This window comes from Lolium rigidum, chromosome 5 (genome assembly GCF_022539505.1).
Source record: "Lolium rigidum isolate FL_2022 chromosome 5, APGP_CSIRO_Lrig_0.1, whole genome shotgun sequence".
Taxonomy (NCBI): domain Eukaryota; kingdom Viridiplantae; phylum Streptophyta; class Magnoliopsida; order Poales; family Poaceae; genus Lolium; species Lolium rigidum.
This window is the reverse complement of record NC_061512.1, coordinates 268,264,984-268,281,304: the sequence shown is the minus strand read 5'-3', so window position 1 is coordinate 268,281,304 and position 16,321 is coordinate 268,264,984. Positions and strand designations below refer to the sequence as shown.

At 48.0% G+C, this 16,321-nt stretch overlaps 1 protein-coding gene across 1 annotated transcript; it reads right to left on the bottom strand.

The window, feature by feature from the left end:
* Positions 1 to 2,964: 2,964 nt before the first annotated feature.
* LOC124652320 (potassium transporter 18-like) lies at positions 2,965 to 5,916 on the bottom strand. Its single transcript, XM_047191344.1, has 6 exons — positions 5,556 to 5,916; positions 5,016 to 5,273; positions 4,876 to 4,928; positions 4,587 to 4,701; positions 4,259 to 4,513; positions 2,965 to 4,158 (listed from the first exon to the last, which is right to left on the bottom strand). The coding sequence occupies exons 1-6, from the start codon at positions 5,563 to 5,565 to the stop codon at positions 3,143 to 3,145; spliced, it is 1,707 nt and encodes a 568-aa protein (XP_047047300.1). The 5' UTR covers positions 5,566 to 5,916; the 3' UTR covers positions 2,965 to 3,142.
* Positions 5,917 to 16,321: the final 10,405 nt, after the last annotated feature.

Genomic DNA, 16,321 nt, shown 5'->3' with positions numbered 1-16,321 from the left:
TTTCCACTATAAACGAGGGACTACTGATGTCGTGTCACCCTAAGGCCCCTAATATCTATGGACCGGCCTGCCCGTCATCGTTGCAGAGGACATCGTTGTGGATGTCGATAGACTTGGTCTTGCGTTGCCGGTGGTAGTGAAGACCAGGACGCCGGCTTCCATGGCAAGGAGGCCACGGCTACCGGGTCAAGGTCATACGTCGTGGAGCTTCACCAGTGTACAGTCCTCCGTCCCATGAAAAATGTATGTGATTTATCTAAATTTGGAGGTATCTAAACACTAGATAGTACTCTCTCCGCCTAAAAAGATATGTCTCACTTTTGTTTAGAGATACATCCGTATTTAAATAGATAAATTTGAGACACCTAGTTTTAGATAGAGAGTATTAATACATCTGATAAATTTGAGACAAGTTTCATGAGATAGATGGAGTAATCAGAACAGCGAGGATCAGAGCGAGGGAATCGGGGGTAGTACTTGGGGACAGCGGCCGTCGGTGCGCTTGGACGGCGGGGACCTCCAGTCGCCGTCCCCGGCGTGGGTGGCGTCGCCCTCGGGGTCGTCGTGGTCGGCCATGGCGGGCTGGCTGTGGTCGGTTCGTCGGGAGGACGCGCGGTGACACAGGAGTCGGTTTATATCTACTCCGTACCAAGCTAGGTCGGTCGGCTTCCGATCGAGGTATGACTTGGACTTGAACTCGTATCGTATTCGAACCCAAAACCGATCCCTTCCTTTCCGTCCACCGTCGACTGCCCCTGAAGACGACTGTAGCTAGTCTCCTGGTCGTCGTCCGGCCGCTACATGGCCACGGCTGCTGAACCCTCTGCTCCATGCGCGCAGGGAGTGAAGTGAAGAACCAGTGCCGGCGAGCTGGGAGAGCCCGGGCGGCCGGAGCGGAGATGGAAGCTGCTGTGTCGGCACGGTGGCCGGCAAGATCGCGCCCAATAAGCTCCTGGATTTCCTGCAGAGAAACCACAGGCAGCTACGTACGTACGTACTGCCATCTCGGCACCAAGAGGTATATAACCCATCCCGCCACAATGCCACATTACAGTACGTTGATTAATTGAACGATTGGTGCAATTGCTACCCTTTCATGGGGCTAGCGAGGTTCTAACTTCTAAGTCCACTGCAAGTCTGCAGCGACATAGTATTATATTTTTCTCTCCTATCCCAAGGTCGGATCTGAGTCTGAGCCCTGGCTTTCGAGGAGCTGGCCAGTGCGCAAGCTACCGACACTGCAGCAAGCGTTGCGCAGCGCCAAGGTGCTTTCCTATCTTCCTGTTCTTCCCTAGCACGTCGGGTACGGGATCTTGACGACCAACAACAACACGGTATAGAGGACGACCAAGGTCTGAAGAAACTAAGGACACTGACATCATATTGGCATCCAACCAATTAACCGATTCGCGGTGGCAACGCCATAATATTGGCGAGAATTAGAGACACGGTCATAAAAAATATCTTATATATATATACTATGTTAAGGTATTAACATGACATAATTAGCAAATTCAGGTGACGAAATATCTTTCTATAAAATTAAACATTTCAATAAAGAAATTGCGGCAAACAAATATACATTTCAAAATTAACTTTTGCATCAACAAATATACTGCCTCGGCGGTAGGTGATCTCTGAGCTCCGCCGTCCATGTCATCTGCTCCCACCCAAGGTTCACACATTCATAACCATGTCCTAAAGAAGCACATTTCTCGCAAAGCCGCCGGTGCTTCTCCCGCATGCCGACCACCGCGTGGTACTCCATGGAGAACACCTTCTCGACGGCGTTGCGCGCCGCGTGGTACGCGAACACCTTGTGGTGGCCCGTCGCGAGCAGCACGACCTTGCCGCCGGCGGTGGTGCAGAGCGCGCGGCACGATGATGTGCAGCTCATTGTCGAGCTCGTCGCGCGACGGGTTGGGCAGGGTCGCCGTGTCGATCCGGCAGCGCGTCTTCCACCGCTCGTCGGCGACGGAGAAGGAGAGGATGAGAGGGTCGTGCGGGTCAACGCCGACGTTGCTGTGCGGCCGGAGGGGCCGCAGAAAGACCCGCCGACGACCACCGGGGCAGGCCGGAGAGGTACTTCATCGGGCCCGGCCAGGGCAGCGACGGCACGTCGCCGGCGCAGGGCCGCCACCCGCGTGACCCCAGCGTGTGCACCTGGCACTTGAGCTGGCTCATCCGGTTCGCGAACAGCCTGACCACCTTGTGCTCGCCGGTCACCGGGTCGAAGCCGAGCCCGGTGCTCGAGTACTCGAAGGGAGCCCATGGCGCCATGGTAGGGTGGAAACGAGAATTGTAGGGGAGCTGAAAGGTCGGGACACTGAAAGTCTTGGCCGGCTCGCACCGCGGCAGCAGCGCGTGGTCGCCGGTGGAGAGGTTAAAGACGAAGTGCTCGGACGACCGGGCGTCGCGAACGAGCGTGAACCCGTGGCATGGCCTCCGGGACAGCACGACGTACTCCCCGGCGAGGTCGCCCACGGTGAGGAGCTTGCGGGAGGCGGCGCCGGCCTGCGCGACGGAGCACGTGTAGAAGGACGTGGAGGGGCCCTCGGCCGGCGGGAAGAAGGATCTCCGGCTGGCGCGCGGCTGCTCTCCTGGCGTGCGCGGCGACGAAGTGGTCGGAGGTGATCGCCGCGTTCCACGCCCGGCAGACCTCCCGGAAGCGTGCGGCGATGGCAGCCGGCAGGCGCGTCAGGATTTCGTCGGTGACGAGGTCGTCGGGCAGCCGCCGCTGCTCGCTGTCCGACATCGTGATCATGGATTCTGCAAGCGAGGTTGCCGTGGTATCCATGGCTTTTAATTATGATGAACGCCGGCCGGACACTGATGCATATATATGTGCAGCACTGCAGCGTCGTGTACGTAATCCGATTAGGACAGGTACATATTCAGAATTGTAATTCGACATATATTCGTATCTGGATTCCATAATATGATTCAAGTTATATGAACTTTCTGTAAAGAAGTACTAATTGGATTCAAACACGTATTTGAATCGCACCACACTGAAATTTGTCCAGTTCGTTTACATTCTATAGCTTTCAGATATGCATAATTATCACTTCAAAATTCATCGCCGTACAATTCCCTGTACATAATCTACACACATTGATTTACATTCGGTTTGAAGTTTGAGCTACACATAGAACACCTGCCCAACGTTCAGCAGGCTCTCATGGGGAACGTTGAAGATGGCGCTGTTCTCCCTGCAGATCTTCCTCAAGAAGGCGTATAGGTAGTCGATGGCGAACTTCTTCACGAACCCCGAGTCCCTGCGTGCCCGGATGACGGTGTTCCCAAGTATGTGAACCACCCCGGCATCCCGGCACGAGTTCAAGAACGCCACCTCGTCGCCCACCGTCTGGAACCCCGGCGTCATTGTCATCGTCGTCTGCCCCCCTGAGCCGTGGTTCGGGGTGCGCACCGGGACAATGGAGTCACGGGATGCGTAGCTGAGGTCAGCGTCGCTGCTAGCTTCATGGATCAGCTCCTGCTGATCCCGGGCGCTGTACTCGTCGGAGTCGGTGTACTCCTCCATCATGCTCTCCAGCCGGACAAAGAGCAGCAGGCTGCTGAAGAGCATCTTCTCGAAATCGTCATCCTTCCGGTGGATGTCCTTGTACCCGTACCGTGCCACACACCGGAACATGTGGAAGCTCTTGGGCCCAATCCGCTTCACGAGGAACCGCTCGTCTGGCGGCACGGTGTACACCGGTAGGTACTTGACGCAGACGAACACCAGCGTGGAGTGGATTGCCGGCAGGTTCGTGATGAAGTGCGAGAAGATGTGGGGAACGCCGCTCGCCAGCTCAGTGTACACAAGGCCCATCCCAGGGACCCTGACAAGGCCGAGGCTCGGCCCGAGGCCGAGGATCCACGCCATGGACACCTTGCTGTGCATCTCGAATTCGTAGCGCTTGAGCGTGCCGTAATGCCACACATACATGATGACGAGGATTGCCACGGCGAACACAAGCGGAACCCAGCCTCCCTGGTCGATCTTCTGCATGACAGCAGTCAGGTACGGGATCTCGACCGCCAGTGACAGCACGGTGAAGAGGACGACCAAGCTCCAGTGGCTGCGCCATACCAGCAGCATTATGGGGATCATGAGAAATGTTGTCACGAGCATAACTATTATGACAGCAGTACCTGTTTACGCCCCAGAGACAAACTCGTGTTAGGACAGAGGACGAGCGCATACCGCAATAATGAAAATTCTATATTAACAGAGATACAACAGTTTGTTTACCATACGCATTTGCAATCTGGGACTGATTCTTGAATCCAGCTGTGACTGCGATGCAGAGAATCATGAGGATCCAATTGATATCTGGACTGTATATCTGTCCAAGATACTTCTTGGAAGTATGGATGATCTTCACCCTGGGGAAGCATCCCACAGCAAGTGCTTGCTTGATAATAGAATACGTCGCGGATATAGTTGCCTGGCTTGAAACTATTGCAGCAGCTGTTGCAATGACGAACGCTGGCCAAAGTATACTTTCTGCAAGAAATAACTAGGTCCTTACGCGTCCTCCGGATATGGTAACTGGGAAGTTCCTAGGTATGAATATTACCTGGAAGAGAATAATAGAAGGAATGGTTGACCTTTTTCTTGTACGTAGCTATATAGGCAGCTTGACCAGTATACTGCAGAAGAAGGCATGGGAACACAACCGTAGTGAAAGCAATCTGCATATCGAAACGATAAAAAAGTCAGAAAGCAAGCAAATAGACTGATTCTACAAAAAATTAGTTCTGACTGTAAAAAGATCAACCGAATAGATGTCTCTAAGAAATGTAATTTAGAATACTAGTAGTGCTTCTGACTGTTAACAATCACAAGTCACAACCAACAAATGGTACCTGAATAGCTTGTACAGGGAAAAATGAAAGGTCGGCAAACAGTGCTTCTGTCCCTGCAGTATGAGCAAAAGAGTCATGTCTGGTTGTTGACCAATTTACAGAGTACAAGCAACTCTATAAAATTTTGGAAGATCTCGGACCTGTTATGCTGAGCATGATTCCTCCTAGGGAAGCCCAGCTAGTCTTCCCTCGCTTAAAGTAACGATATACATAAATAGGATTGAACGCCTTAAGAACTGACTTATCATATTTATAAATGTTCACCGCTCCAAGGACTCCAATAAGTATGAACCAAAGGAATACTATCGGTGCAAAAAGCCAACTGACTTTATCTGTACCATAGTGCTGCATGCTGAACAGTCCAATCAATATCACCACAGAGACTATTACAACCACATCTGCAGAAGAAACATAATTGTTCCCAGAAAACTACCATTAACAAAGTTCCACATGTAAAAGAAAAATGCTTCAACTGGCAGTTAGCATGGTAGGTTTATCATTCCACAGACAAAACAATATGTTGACTTATATAAGGTTGGTATCAACAGTGCTGGTTAAGTGAACATCAACGTCAAATTTGACATCCTCCTCTGAGAAGCAATAGCAACTTGATATGAAAGAGGGCATGGAAAAGCTAACGAAAGCTGAAAACAGTACTAACTTTAACATTGCACACATACCATTTCTCATCCCAGGTACTTCAACCTGTATTCCACCAGTTGCTGAAAGAACTGTGAATTGTAAGGCAGTCGTTAATATCTATTCAATTGGGCAGAAGTTAACAGCAGAACTATGAAACCACAAACATCAGGAGCAAGATATGAAGAATACAGAATACTAAAATAGATACAAAACAGTAAAATTTCACTGCTCTCTTGCGCTAATAAAAGGTTTAGTTGGTATGTCAGAGGCTCGGAATAATAAAGTAAGAACAGAAAGGTGCAGATAAATATCAATATAGCACAGAACCGAAGACAGAAAGTCCATGGCCTAAGCTTTTCATCTTATTCAAGGGCATAAAGCCCTTGGAGGAGCACCCAATTAGGCAGCTATACATACAAAGATAGTGTAACATCCCAAGTTTCAACAATAATAAAATCAAGTGAGAGTTCAATTACAAGTTTTGCAACAAACAAAAACTTTTTATATGCATATAGTGTCACATATAGTTTCATGCATTTGAGTGATTTTCTTTTGTGCTATTGCCATGATGAGTGTTAGTATGATGATCAATTGTTGCTAAACCCTAAATTAAGATCACAAAACCCTAAAATGAGAAAAACAAAAAGAATTGGAAAATAATCCCAAAATCTCTCACATACACATTAGGGCAATTTTGCAAATCTTCATATGAGGCCACCATTGCTTGCCCTATGGTTTCTAAAACTCATATATAACAAAAACAAACACAAATGCATAAAAGAAACCAGATTCAACTCAAAGGAAATTTCAAAATTCAAACACATATGATAATGGTCATATGTCACACTTTTAATTTCTTCCCTACTTTGCACCTCTTTATCTCTCAAATCCTAAACTAAACTTAGCCAACCAATGCCAGGTCATCCAAGACCTTGTCAAGGTGAGCAACTTTCATGTTGACCACCATCCCTAGAGTTGACTAGGTTGACCAGAATTATTGTGCAAAGATGGAACCCGAGAGTGAAAACAAGATGACCCCAAATTTGAAATGTTGCAAATCTTTTCCAAATTGAACCCCACCACCACCAAACTAACCTATAATTAATATGTTTGAGATGTACCAAAAAGATTTCCAAAAATCATCAAAAAAGTTCTTGCGGCCATATGATCGAACACCTTGCTGGCACTGTTCCAGAATTGGGTTACACACTATTATCCAGTGGTTTCTTGCCTAAACCCCTTTCATCTCGTGATCATTAGCTCCCTCTATGATCCCTGCATCTAGCTCAGTACTTGCCTTGGTCGTTTAAAGCAGAAAAGAGAGGAGAGAAGCTCCATGCCATGCACACCCGGCCACCTTTGGCATCCCTCTCTCTGGCCTCCCTCTCAACCTTTCTCCTTGTCCTGGAGCATCTCTGCAGCTCAAGGACACCGACGGTACACGCCCAAGCAACGCCAACGCACGGCATTGGCCAGAACGCGCGCGCCCAAAACCTGCCAGTACATGCCAGTCGGCGTGGTGATCACGCTCTGGCCGCGCCAGTACGTCGCGCGCTCGAGCGTCGTCGTCCTCCCCTACACCAGCTATCACTGCGTCGAGCATCTCCTCCCCGCCCTCTACCACCTAGACACACTCGAGCGACTGCGGCTGCCTCGTCACCGTCGTCCTCGCCGGAGAAGTAACGCGGGTACTGCAATGATCACCACACGCGCTTGAGCGATCCCGTCTCCCTTTTCTCTGCGCCGCTGCAAGTTGAGCATCGCCAGGACACCGCCTATCACTAGCCGTCCTTCACTTGCCCCTTCGATCGCCAGAAGCGCCGCGCCATGGACGCTCCTCCACAGCACCCCACGGCCATCTCCTCCTGCTATAAATAGAGGACCTCCGCCCTCCATCTCTTCACACACCTTGCTCCCCTCTCATCACTGATCATTCTCCCCCAGTCAATTTCATCCCACCTCGCCGGAGTAGCTCGAATCGAGAGACGAAGTCCGCCGGAGCCCGCAGATCATCGCCAACGATTGACGCCTCCCCGAGCCTTGCCACTGCTACCAGGAGCTCCAGCACCGTCGACAACATCGCCTCGCCACCAGCAGAACCCCGCGGGAACGCCGGTAAGGCCGTCGACCCCCTTACCTCGCCGCCAGTGAACCCGTCGCTCGTCGGAGAAGACGACGACTGCTGGCCGTCGATCCATCCTCTAATCCAACGCCTCTCAGCGCGCATACCGCTTCGGCATTTAAATAGTCGCTGACGGGTGGTCCCCACCTCGTCAGGCGGGCCACTCGCACGGCGCGTTGCTGGGCCGTAACGTTTCGTTTAAATCTTGGGCCCGTAGGCTTTTCCCGCGCGGCCCAGTTAGTTCAAATTTTCGTTTAATTCGTTTAATTACAAATGCTTACAGATGCCAAATTCAAATTTGAATAGTTTGAAATCTACCACTCCAAATCTAGCAAACTTTATACCGTTGGAAAGCTAAGGAAATTATCTAGCCAATGCCACTCGGTCCCATCTCCAATTTCGTAGTAGAATTAAAATGCTAAAAATAACAAGTCAGGGACTTTTGCAACTTGAAACTTAATTTAAAATTCAACCAAAATTGATTTTGAGTTGATTCCACTTCTCATAAATCACAATTGATGTTCTTTAATTGTTTATGCCATAATATAGCCAAGTTGTTTGCATGATCATGTACTGGATCAAAATAATGGTTAAGTAGCCATTTCTAGTGCATTTCAAATTATGGAATTCAAATATTATAAATAGTATGAGAGCTACTCTCTCATTTAAATCTTGATCCTAGGTAATCCAACCGGAGGAAATGACCCTAGGCTAATGAACCTCCGATTTGTATTACTTAGAGATTTTAATACATTTAAATGGTGGTATTAAATTGTGTGAAGTATAACACTTCATTTAAATTATACTCCCATATAATAGATGTGGAATGTTGACCTTGGTCAACTTATATTTCATACCTTATTATTATTTGTGGAGATTAAATCTTGATAGGATTTAATGAGAGGAAATTATTTTCTCTAAAGATTTAAAATAGCAAATCAAATAAATACTTAATGGGAGGAAATTATTTTCTCTTAAATAAGAACAAACCAAGTAACTCACCATGCCATGATGGATGTGATGTTAGAATTAAGTGTGTGAACCCTCTTGTGTGTTTTAGTCTAGCATGCAAGTAATTGTGTGGTGATTGTGTACTCGTATTCGTATATAGACGCTAGTAACGAGGAATACGTGGAGGAGGGAAGCTACTCTCAAGAGGAGGAGGAAAACTTTGACTCCTATCCCCACCAAGGCAAGCTAATACTCTTGCTAACCACCATGATGCAAAGCTCTACAAGAGCAAGGCACCATCACCCCTTTTCAATTTTATGTATTTACATATCCCATATTTTACCTTGCACTTATTTTTGCTTATTTACTTCAAAGTACTTTTTGATTTATGATTCACTTGGTATAGAGTAGAACAAGATTTAAAGGTTAGCTTAGAAACACTCAAAGCTAGATAGCACCCCTCATGAAATAGTTGCTAGTGCTAATCAAATAAAATTTGACTACTCTAGATGGGAACATGTGACTTTGAAATGAATTTGAAACCTTGGAATGAGGAGTCATTCCATTGAATGATTTTTGAAGGTGAATATGACCAAGAGAAGATGGTGATTTTTGATATAAAGCTGATATGGGTTTGAATGCGATACCCTTCCAATTATACAAGTACCCCCAAGATACCCGATTATGGGTAGGGCTTAACTAGAAACTTGTGTATTTTAGTATGAGTTCCCTCTAAACAAGCATCATAGGGGTTACGCCGAGGCTGCCTCCGTATATGGGAAATGATGTGAATATGAGGTGAATGTACGACCCAAGCCACCGTGCGGTTCCGGGTTAACGAGTTGGTTCTCACCGGGAGGCCAAGCTCATGGGGAGAGGTGCCTATACTAGTATATATAGGTGAAAGGTTAAGGTTGATGATCCGCGTACTCGAGTTACGATGATTCGGGGTTATCCTCGACGGATGTAATCAAAAGTTGTGGCACAAGAGTACAACCTCTGCAGAGTGTTAAACCTATTCGAATAGCCGTGTCCGCAGTTATGGACGGTTGGAAAGGCCATACTATTTCCTTTATCAGAATTTTTGATCTTAAAAAGGAAGGATGAATTTGAAAGGTGATTTGACTTGGATCACAAATGATTTGTGGGAATGACACTAATGTTCCCACATGAGTTAGTCTAGCAAATGATAAGGTTTATTAAATGTTTATCAAATTGAAACCTGGCTTTATGCAAATAAACCTAGAGCTTAGTACCCCTTACTACACTTAATATGTTTTTACCTTAGTATTAGTTTGCGAGTACTTTAAAGTACTCATGGCTTTGCCACGGCTATTCAAATGCCAGACTTTGAAGAGGAGCAACAGTATCAGGATGACGGACAGCAGGACGTCTACGATAACTAGGATCGTCTTCTAACGTCAAGCGTTGCCTGTGGAATAGATAGTCCACTACTACTATGTATGATATAATGGGGCATCTGGACTTAAAAATCCGGGTGTTTACAAGTTGGTATCAGAGCCATTGTTTGACCTTAGGAGACCCTAGTTAGAATGGACGTTTGACAAACTTAGCTTTAAATATAATGAATTGAATAGTTATGAAAAATACATTCATACCTTTACCTTTGAGATCTTTTCAAAAACGCAAATTCATGCTCTTATTCATAAGTTACTTAAAATTTTGAACACTTGCACTTCTCTAACTTGCTCATCAATCCCTCTACAGATGGAGCTTATCATCCCGATGGAGCCCTTCATCCAAACCCAAGTGTACGAGCTGGCGAACGGTGGGGATCTGATCTTTGAGAGGGATCCGTTTGCCCTCTCGAGTTCCTCGGACGCTCGCCTCCCGTGTTCTACGGGGGCCGGATCGGCCGACCGGACCGGGGGCCAACTCCAATGGATCATCATGGCCAACCTCCCGGAAGGCCGGAGTCACCCATGTTCCGCCGGATTCGGTTCTCTCTCCGAGAGAACACACGGGTGGATGGACTCGCCCGCGCTCTACGGGAGGCTCTCGCTCGTACGTGCGGGCAAAACTCGGTGGCTATTGAAGGGGAACGCTTTGCACACTTTGCAAGGCACTCCTCTCTTGGGCTGCCCATCAGCCTGCCGTTCCACCCCGTGCTGAGGCACCACGTGGATCATCTCGACTTCATGTTGTTTGAGACTCGTGCTGAGCTGGACAACTCCCGCGCATTCGCCAACAGCACCCACCTCCAGTTGAATCAGCAGGCGGAGACCATCAAGGTCATCGCCAAGGAGCGTAGGACTCTCCGCCAGCTGGTCTCAAAGAAGGACTACACCATCAACCGCCTCAAGGCCAGGATCGCCGCCACCGAAGGAAGCCGTCGCCACTCGGGCGGAGCAACTCCAAGCTGCGGAAGGAGAAGGCGAGGGAGAAGACATCCAAGGGGATGGCTACTCCTACGTGAGCAACGACAACGACTATGAGGAGGAAGATGAGGGAGATCCGGACTTCCACCGGCACACCTGCTCGGGATGGACACCGCCTTCCCACTCCGCATCGATGGATAGTAGTTCCGTCTGAGCACTTGCGTCTCGTAATATGTATCGGTCCTTTGTACCCGCCCCATGTATCGTAGATTGTTGAAAGGGTTCTTCAAACCCTCCGGATTGTTGGCTTGTAATATTTGCTACCTTCATGACTATGTTTGTGTGTGTAATATTATTATTATTTTATGAATCAAGTTTAAATTGTGTGAATTTTATCCCAAAATGAGCCATAGAAATTTCCCTCTCGTCTCATTATCCATATCCCTGTTCAGATGGCACCTCCAACTCGCAACATGACTCAGGAGGCGATGATGCAGATGTTGCAACAGATGTTGGCTGATAGAGAAGTTGAGAGGGCTGAACGGCAAGCCAACCTAGCTGCACTTCAACAGATTGCACAGAACAATCAGGGCCACGGAAACCATGACCACCCAGGGTCAAAGCTGAAGAACTTTCAGAACACCAATCCACCGGTGTTTAGCAAGACGGAGGAACCCCTTGACGCCGACGATTGGCTCCAGACTATGGAGAACAATCTTGAAGTGGCCGGAGTGGAGGAGAATGACAAGGTGCTATTCGCCACCCACTATCCGGCGAGGACCCGCACGTGCCTGGTGGACAAGTGCCCGCGCATTGAATGCGGGGCAAATGATGACTTGGGCAGATTTCAAGCTCAAGTTTAGCAAGTATCATGTGCCACCGGGTCTCATCAAGAAGATGCGGGATGAGTTCCGCGAACTAAAGCAAGGCCGTCTAACCGTGGTAGAATACCGCGACAGGTTCCTCACCCTGTCAAGGTACGCCCCGGATGAGACCGACACCAATGAGAAGAGGAAGGAAAGGTTCCTGAATGGGCTGCATGATGAGATGCAGACTGTGCTGATCAACATCCCCTTTGCTGATCTAGAAGCCCTCGTGGACTCCGCCATCCAGATGGAAGGGAAGATCCATCAGGCAAATGAAAATCGCAAGCGCCGAATGATGAATCATAGTGGGCCCAGCAACACCCACAAGTATCGCCCCAGCTCAAGTGGAGGGTTTGCCCCAAGAAACAACAAGCCCCCGATGCAGAATTCACGTCCGGGTTATCAGAACCGGAGTGGAGGAAACCCCGAGCCGGGAGGCCACCACAACAACGAAGCAACTACAACAACAACAACTTCAACCGCGCTCCACCTCGAGCCCCCAACCACAACAACAACACCTCCAACACCTGCTCCGAGGACTCGGGAGCAACGCCGTTCCCATCACCCCAAAGGACAAGTCCACCATCACTTGTTACGAGTGCGGAGTGGTGGGGCACTACTCCAACGAGTGCCCCAAGCGACTCGCCAAGACCGCCGCCAACACCTCCGGCCCCGCTCGGCGAGCAACGCCGTGTCGCCAACAACAAGAAGTTCACCCCCAACAACCCGAACAACGTAGCGGCCGCCTCTTTCACATGAGTGCGGAAGAAGCTCGAGAAGCCCCGGATGTCGTGCTGGGTATGTTCTCTGTTAACTCAATACCTGCAAGAGTGCTTGTTTGATTACGGAGCATCGCATTCGTTTGTTATCGAAGATTTTGCATGCACCGGTAAGATTCAACCCATCGGTTTGAAGCATGTCATGATAGTTCAAATACCTGGATCAACCACTAAAGCTAGAAAAATTTGCAAAGATGTTCCTATCGGAATTCATGAAATAGAATTTTATGCAAATTTGATTGTTCGGGAACAAAAGGTTTGGAAGTAGTACCGGGTATGGATCGGATGTCGAAACATCATGGACTGATTGATTATGCCAAGAAGGCCATCACCATGACTAGTAGCACCGGAATATTAGTTGAGCACATATTCGAAAGAGCGCCTGAAAGTTTACCCGCAACCGAGTCTAGCTAAACCCACCTTGGATCAAATCGGGGTCGTTTGTCGATACCCCGATGTGTTTCCGATGATCTACCCGGTATGCCCCCGGATCGGGATATCGAGTTTATCATTGAGTTAATCCCTGGAACCGGACCTATAGCCCGGAGAGCCTATAGTATGAACCCTAGCAGAGTTAGTGGAACTGAAGAAGCAACTAGATGATATGCTATTCAAGGGTCTGATTAGACCAAGTGCATCGCCTTGGAGATCACCAGTTTTGTTTGTGGACAAGAAGGATGGTGCAAATCGTTTATGTACGGATTACCGTAAGCTTAACGATGTCACCATCAAGAACAAATATCCTTTGCCGAAGATAGAAGATCTGTTTGACCAACTGACCGGGGCCAAAGTATTCTCGAAGATTGATCTAAGGACTGGTTACCATCAACTGAAGATTCGTGCCACCGATATCCCCAAAACTGCCTTCACCACCAGATATGGATTGTATGAGTACAATGTCATGTCATTTGGATTGACCAACGCCCCCGCTTATTTCATGAATCTCATGAATAAGATCTTCATGAACTTCCTGGATAAGTTTGTCGTTGTCTTCATCGACGACATCCTTATCTACTCCAAATCCGAAGAAGAGCATGAGCAACACCTGGAAGTGGTCTTAGATACCCTTCGGGAGCATCAGTTGTACGCCAAGTTCAGCAAGTGCGAGTTCTGGTTGAAGGAAGTAGGATTCTCGGGACACATCTTGTCCGCAGGAGGAATTGCCGTTGACCCCTCGAAGATCAAGACTGTTGAAGAATGGAAAGCCCCAACCACCCAGACTGAGGTCCGTGCATTTCTCGGATTGGCGGGATATTACCGCCGATTCGTTGAAGGATTCTCAAGCATAGCAAGACCAATGACTCAATTGTTGAAGAAGGACAAGAAATTCGAATGGACGGACAAGTGTGAAGAGAGTTTCCAACAACTCAAGCACAGACTGACTTCAGCCCCAATACTGATCATGCCGGACATCACCAAGCCATTTGACGTGTATTGTGATGCCTCCAAGATTGGTCTTAGATGTGTGTTGATGCAAGAAGGAAAAGTGATATCGTACCTGTCAAGGCAACTGAAGCAGCATGAGCAGAACTATCCAACCCATGACTTAGAACTAGCAGCCGTGGTTTTAGCACTGAAGGTGTGGCGTCATTACCTCATGGGTAATCGATGCGAGATCTATTCAGATCACAAGAGCTTCAAGTATATCTTCACTCAGAAGGAGCTGAACATGAGGCAGAGGAGATGGTTAGAGCTAATCAAGGATTACGATATGGAAATTCACTACCACCCCGGCAAGGCCAATGTGGTAGCGGATGCTTTGAGTAGACTGCCGTGTCAGTTGAACTCCATGATCGCAGAGGAGCAACCTAGCCTGTTTCAAGAGTTTGAACAGTTCAGAATGGAGCTAGTTAGTGAAGGATTTCTCGCAAGCATTGAACTTCAACCCACCCTGATTAGTCAAATCAAGGAAGCCCAGAAGGGAAATGCAAGCATTAACGGGATCAAGAGCCAAATAGCTGCGGGAAAGGCACCGGGATTCACTGTTGATGAAGAAGGAGTGCTATGGTACAACGGACGCCTTTGTGTGCCGTCAGATTCAGAGTTGAAGCAAGTCATCCTGAAAGAAGCCCATGACACCCTTTACTCCATCCACCCCGGAGGTACCAAGATGTACCAAGATCTGAAGGAACAATTTTGGTGGCATGGAATGAAGAGAGAGATAGGAAGTTACATCGCCAAGTGTGATATCTGTCAAAGAGTCAAGGCAGAGCATCAACGCCCCGCGGAGCTGTGCAACCCCTACTGATTCCCGAATGGAAGTGGGATTCGCGTCGGAATGGACTTTATCACCGGACCGCCCAAATCTAGTAAAGGAAATGATTCTATCCGGGTAGTGGTCGACGAGGTTGACCAAAGTCGCCCACTTCATCCCCGTCAAGACCACCTATCAAGGACCAAGACTTGCAGAGTTATATATCTCACGGATAGTCGGCCCGCACGGAACACCGAAGTCAATAGTATCCGATAGAGGATCCCAATTCACCTCCGGATTACGGCAGAAAGTACATGAAGGACTCGGAACTCGGCTGAATTTCAGCACCGCCTACCACCCGCAGACGGATGGACAGACTGAACGAGTCAACCAGATACTGGAAGATATGTTGAGAGCATGTGTGCTAGAATATGGATCCAAGTGGGAAGACTGCTTGCCGTACGCAGAATTCTCGTACAACAACGAGCTTATCAAGCCGGCTTGCAAATGGCCCCCTTTGAAGCCCTGTACGGAAGGAAGTGCCGTACCCCTCCGAGCTGGTCGGAAGTCGGAGAGAGTCAAGTCTTTGGACCAGGATATTCTCCGCGAAGCTGAAGAGAAGGTTCACAAGATCCGCGAGTATCTCAAGACACGCTCAATCAAGACAGAAGAGCTACGCCGACAAGAGACGCGCGAGAGATGACCTTCGAGATTGGAGACTTCGTATACCTCAAAGTGTCCCCCTTAAAGGAATGCAGAGATTCCAGCTTAGAGGAAAGCTTGCACCCCGATATGTCGGACCCTTCAAAGTCCTGAGTCGCCGAGGAGAAGTGTCCTATCAACTGGAGTTACCGGAAGAAATGTCAGCGGTGCACAATGTGTTTCACATATCGTTACTCCGGAAGTGCTTAGAGGTACTCGAGAAGACCGAGGTTTTCAAGAACATCGATCATCGAGCTGTGGATATCAACTCGTATTTGACTTATCGCGAAGTACCTATTCGCATCCTGGAAGAAGCTTTGGAACCACTCGCACCGAAGTATCAAGTTTCCGAAGATCCAATGGAGTAATCACACCGAAGAAGAAGCCACTTGGGAGAGGGAAGACTTCATGAAGACCGAGTACCCAGATCTCTTTAGTACCTAGTTTTCTTTAAGATCTCGGGACGAGATCTTTTGTAAGGGGGAAGGGTTTGTAACATCCCAAGTTTCAACAATAATAAAATCAAGTGAGAGTTCAATTACTCAAGTTTTGCAACAAACAAAAACTTTTTATATGCATATAGTGTCACATATAGTTTCATGCATTTGAGTGATTTTCTTTTGTGCTATTGCCATGATGAGTGTTAGTATGATGATCAATTGTTGCTAAACCCTAAATTAAGATCACAAAACTCTAAAATGAGAAAAACAAAAGAATTGGAAAATAATCCCAAAATCTCTCACATACACATTAGGGCAATTTTGCAAATCTTCATATGAGGCCACCATTGCTTGCCCTATGGTTTCTAAAACTCATATATAACAAAAACAAACACAAATGCATAAAAGAAA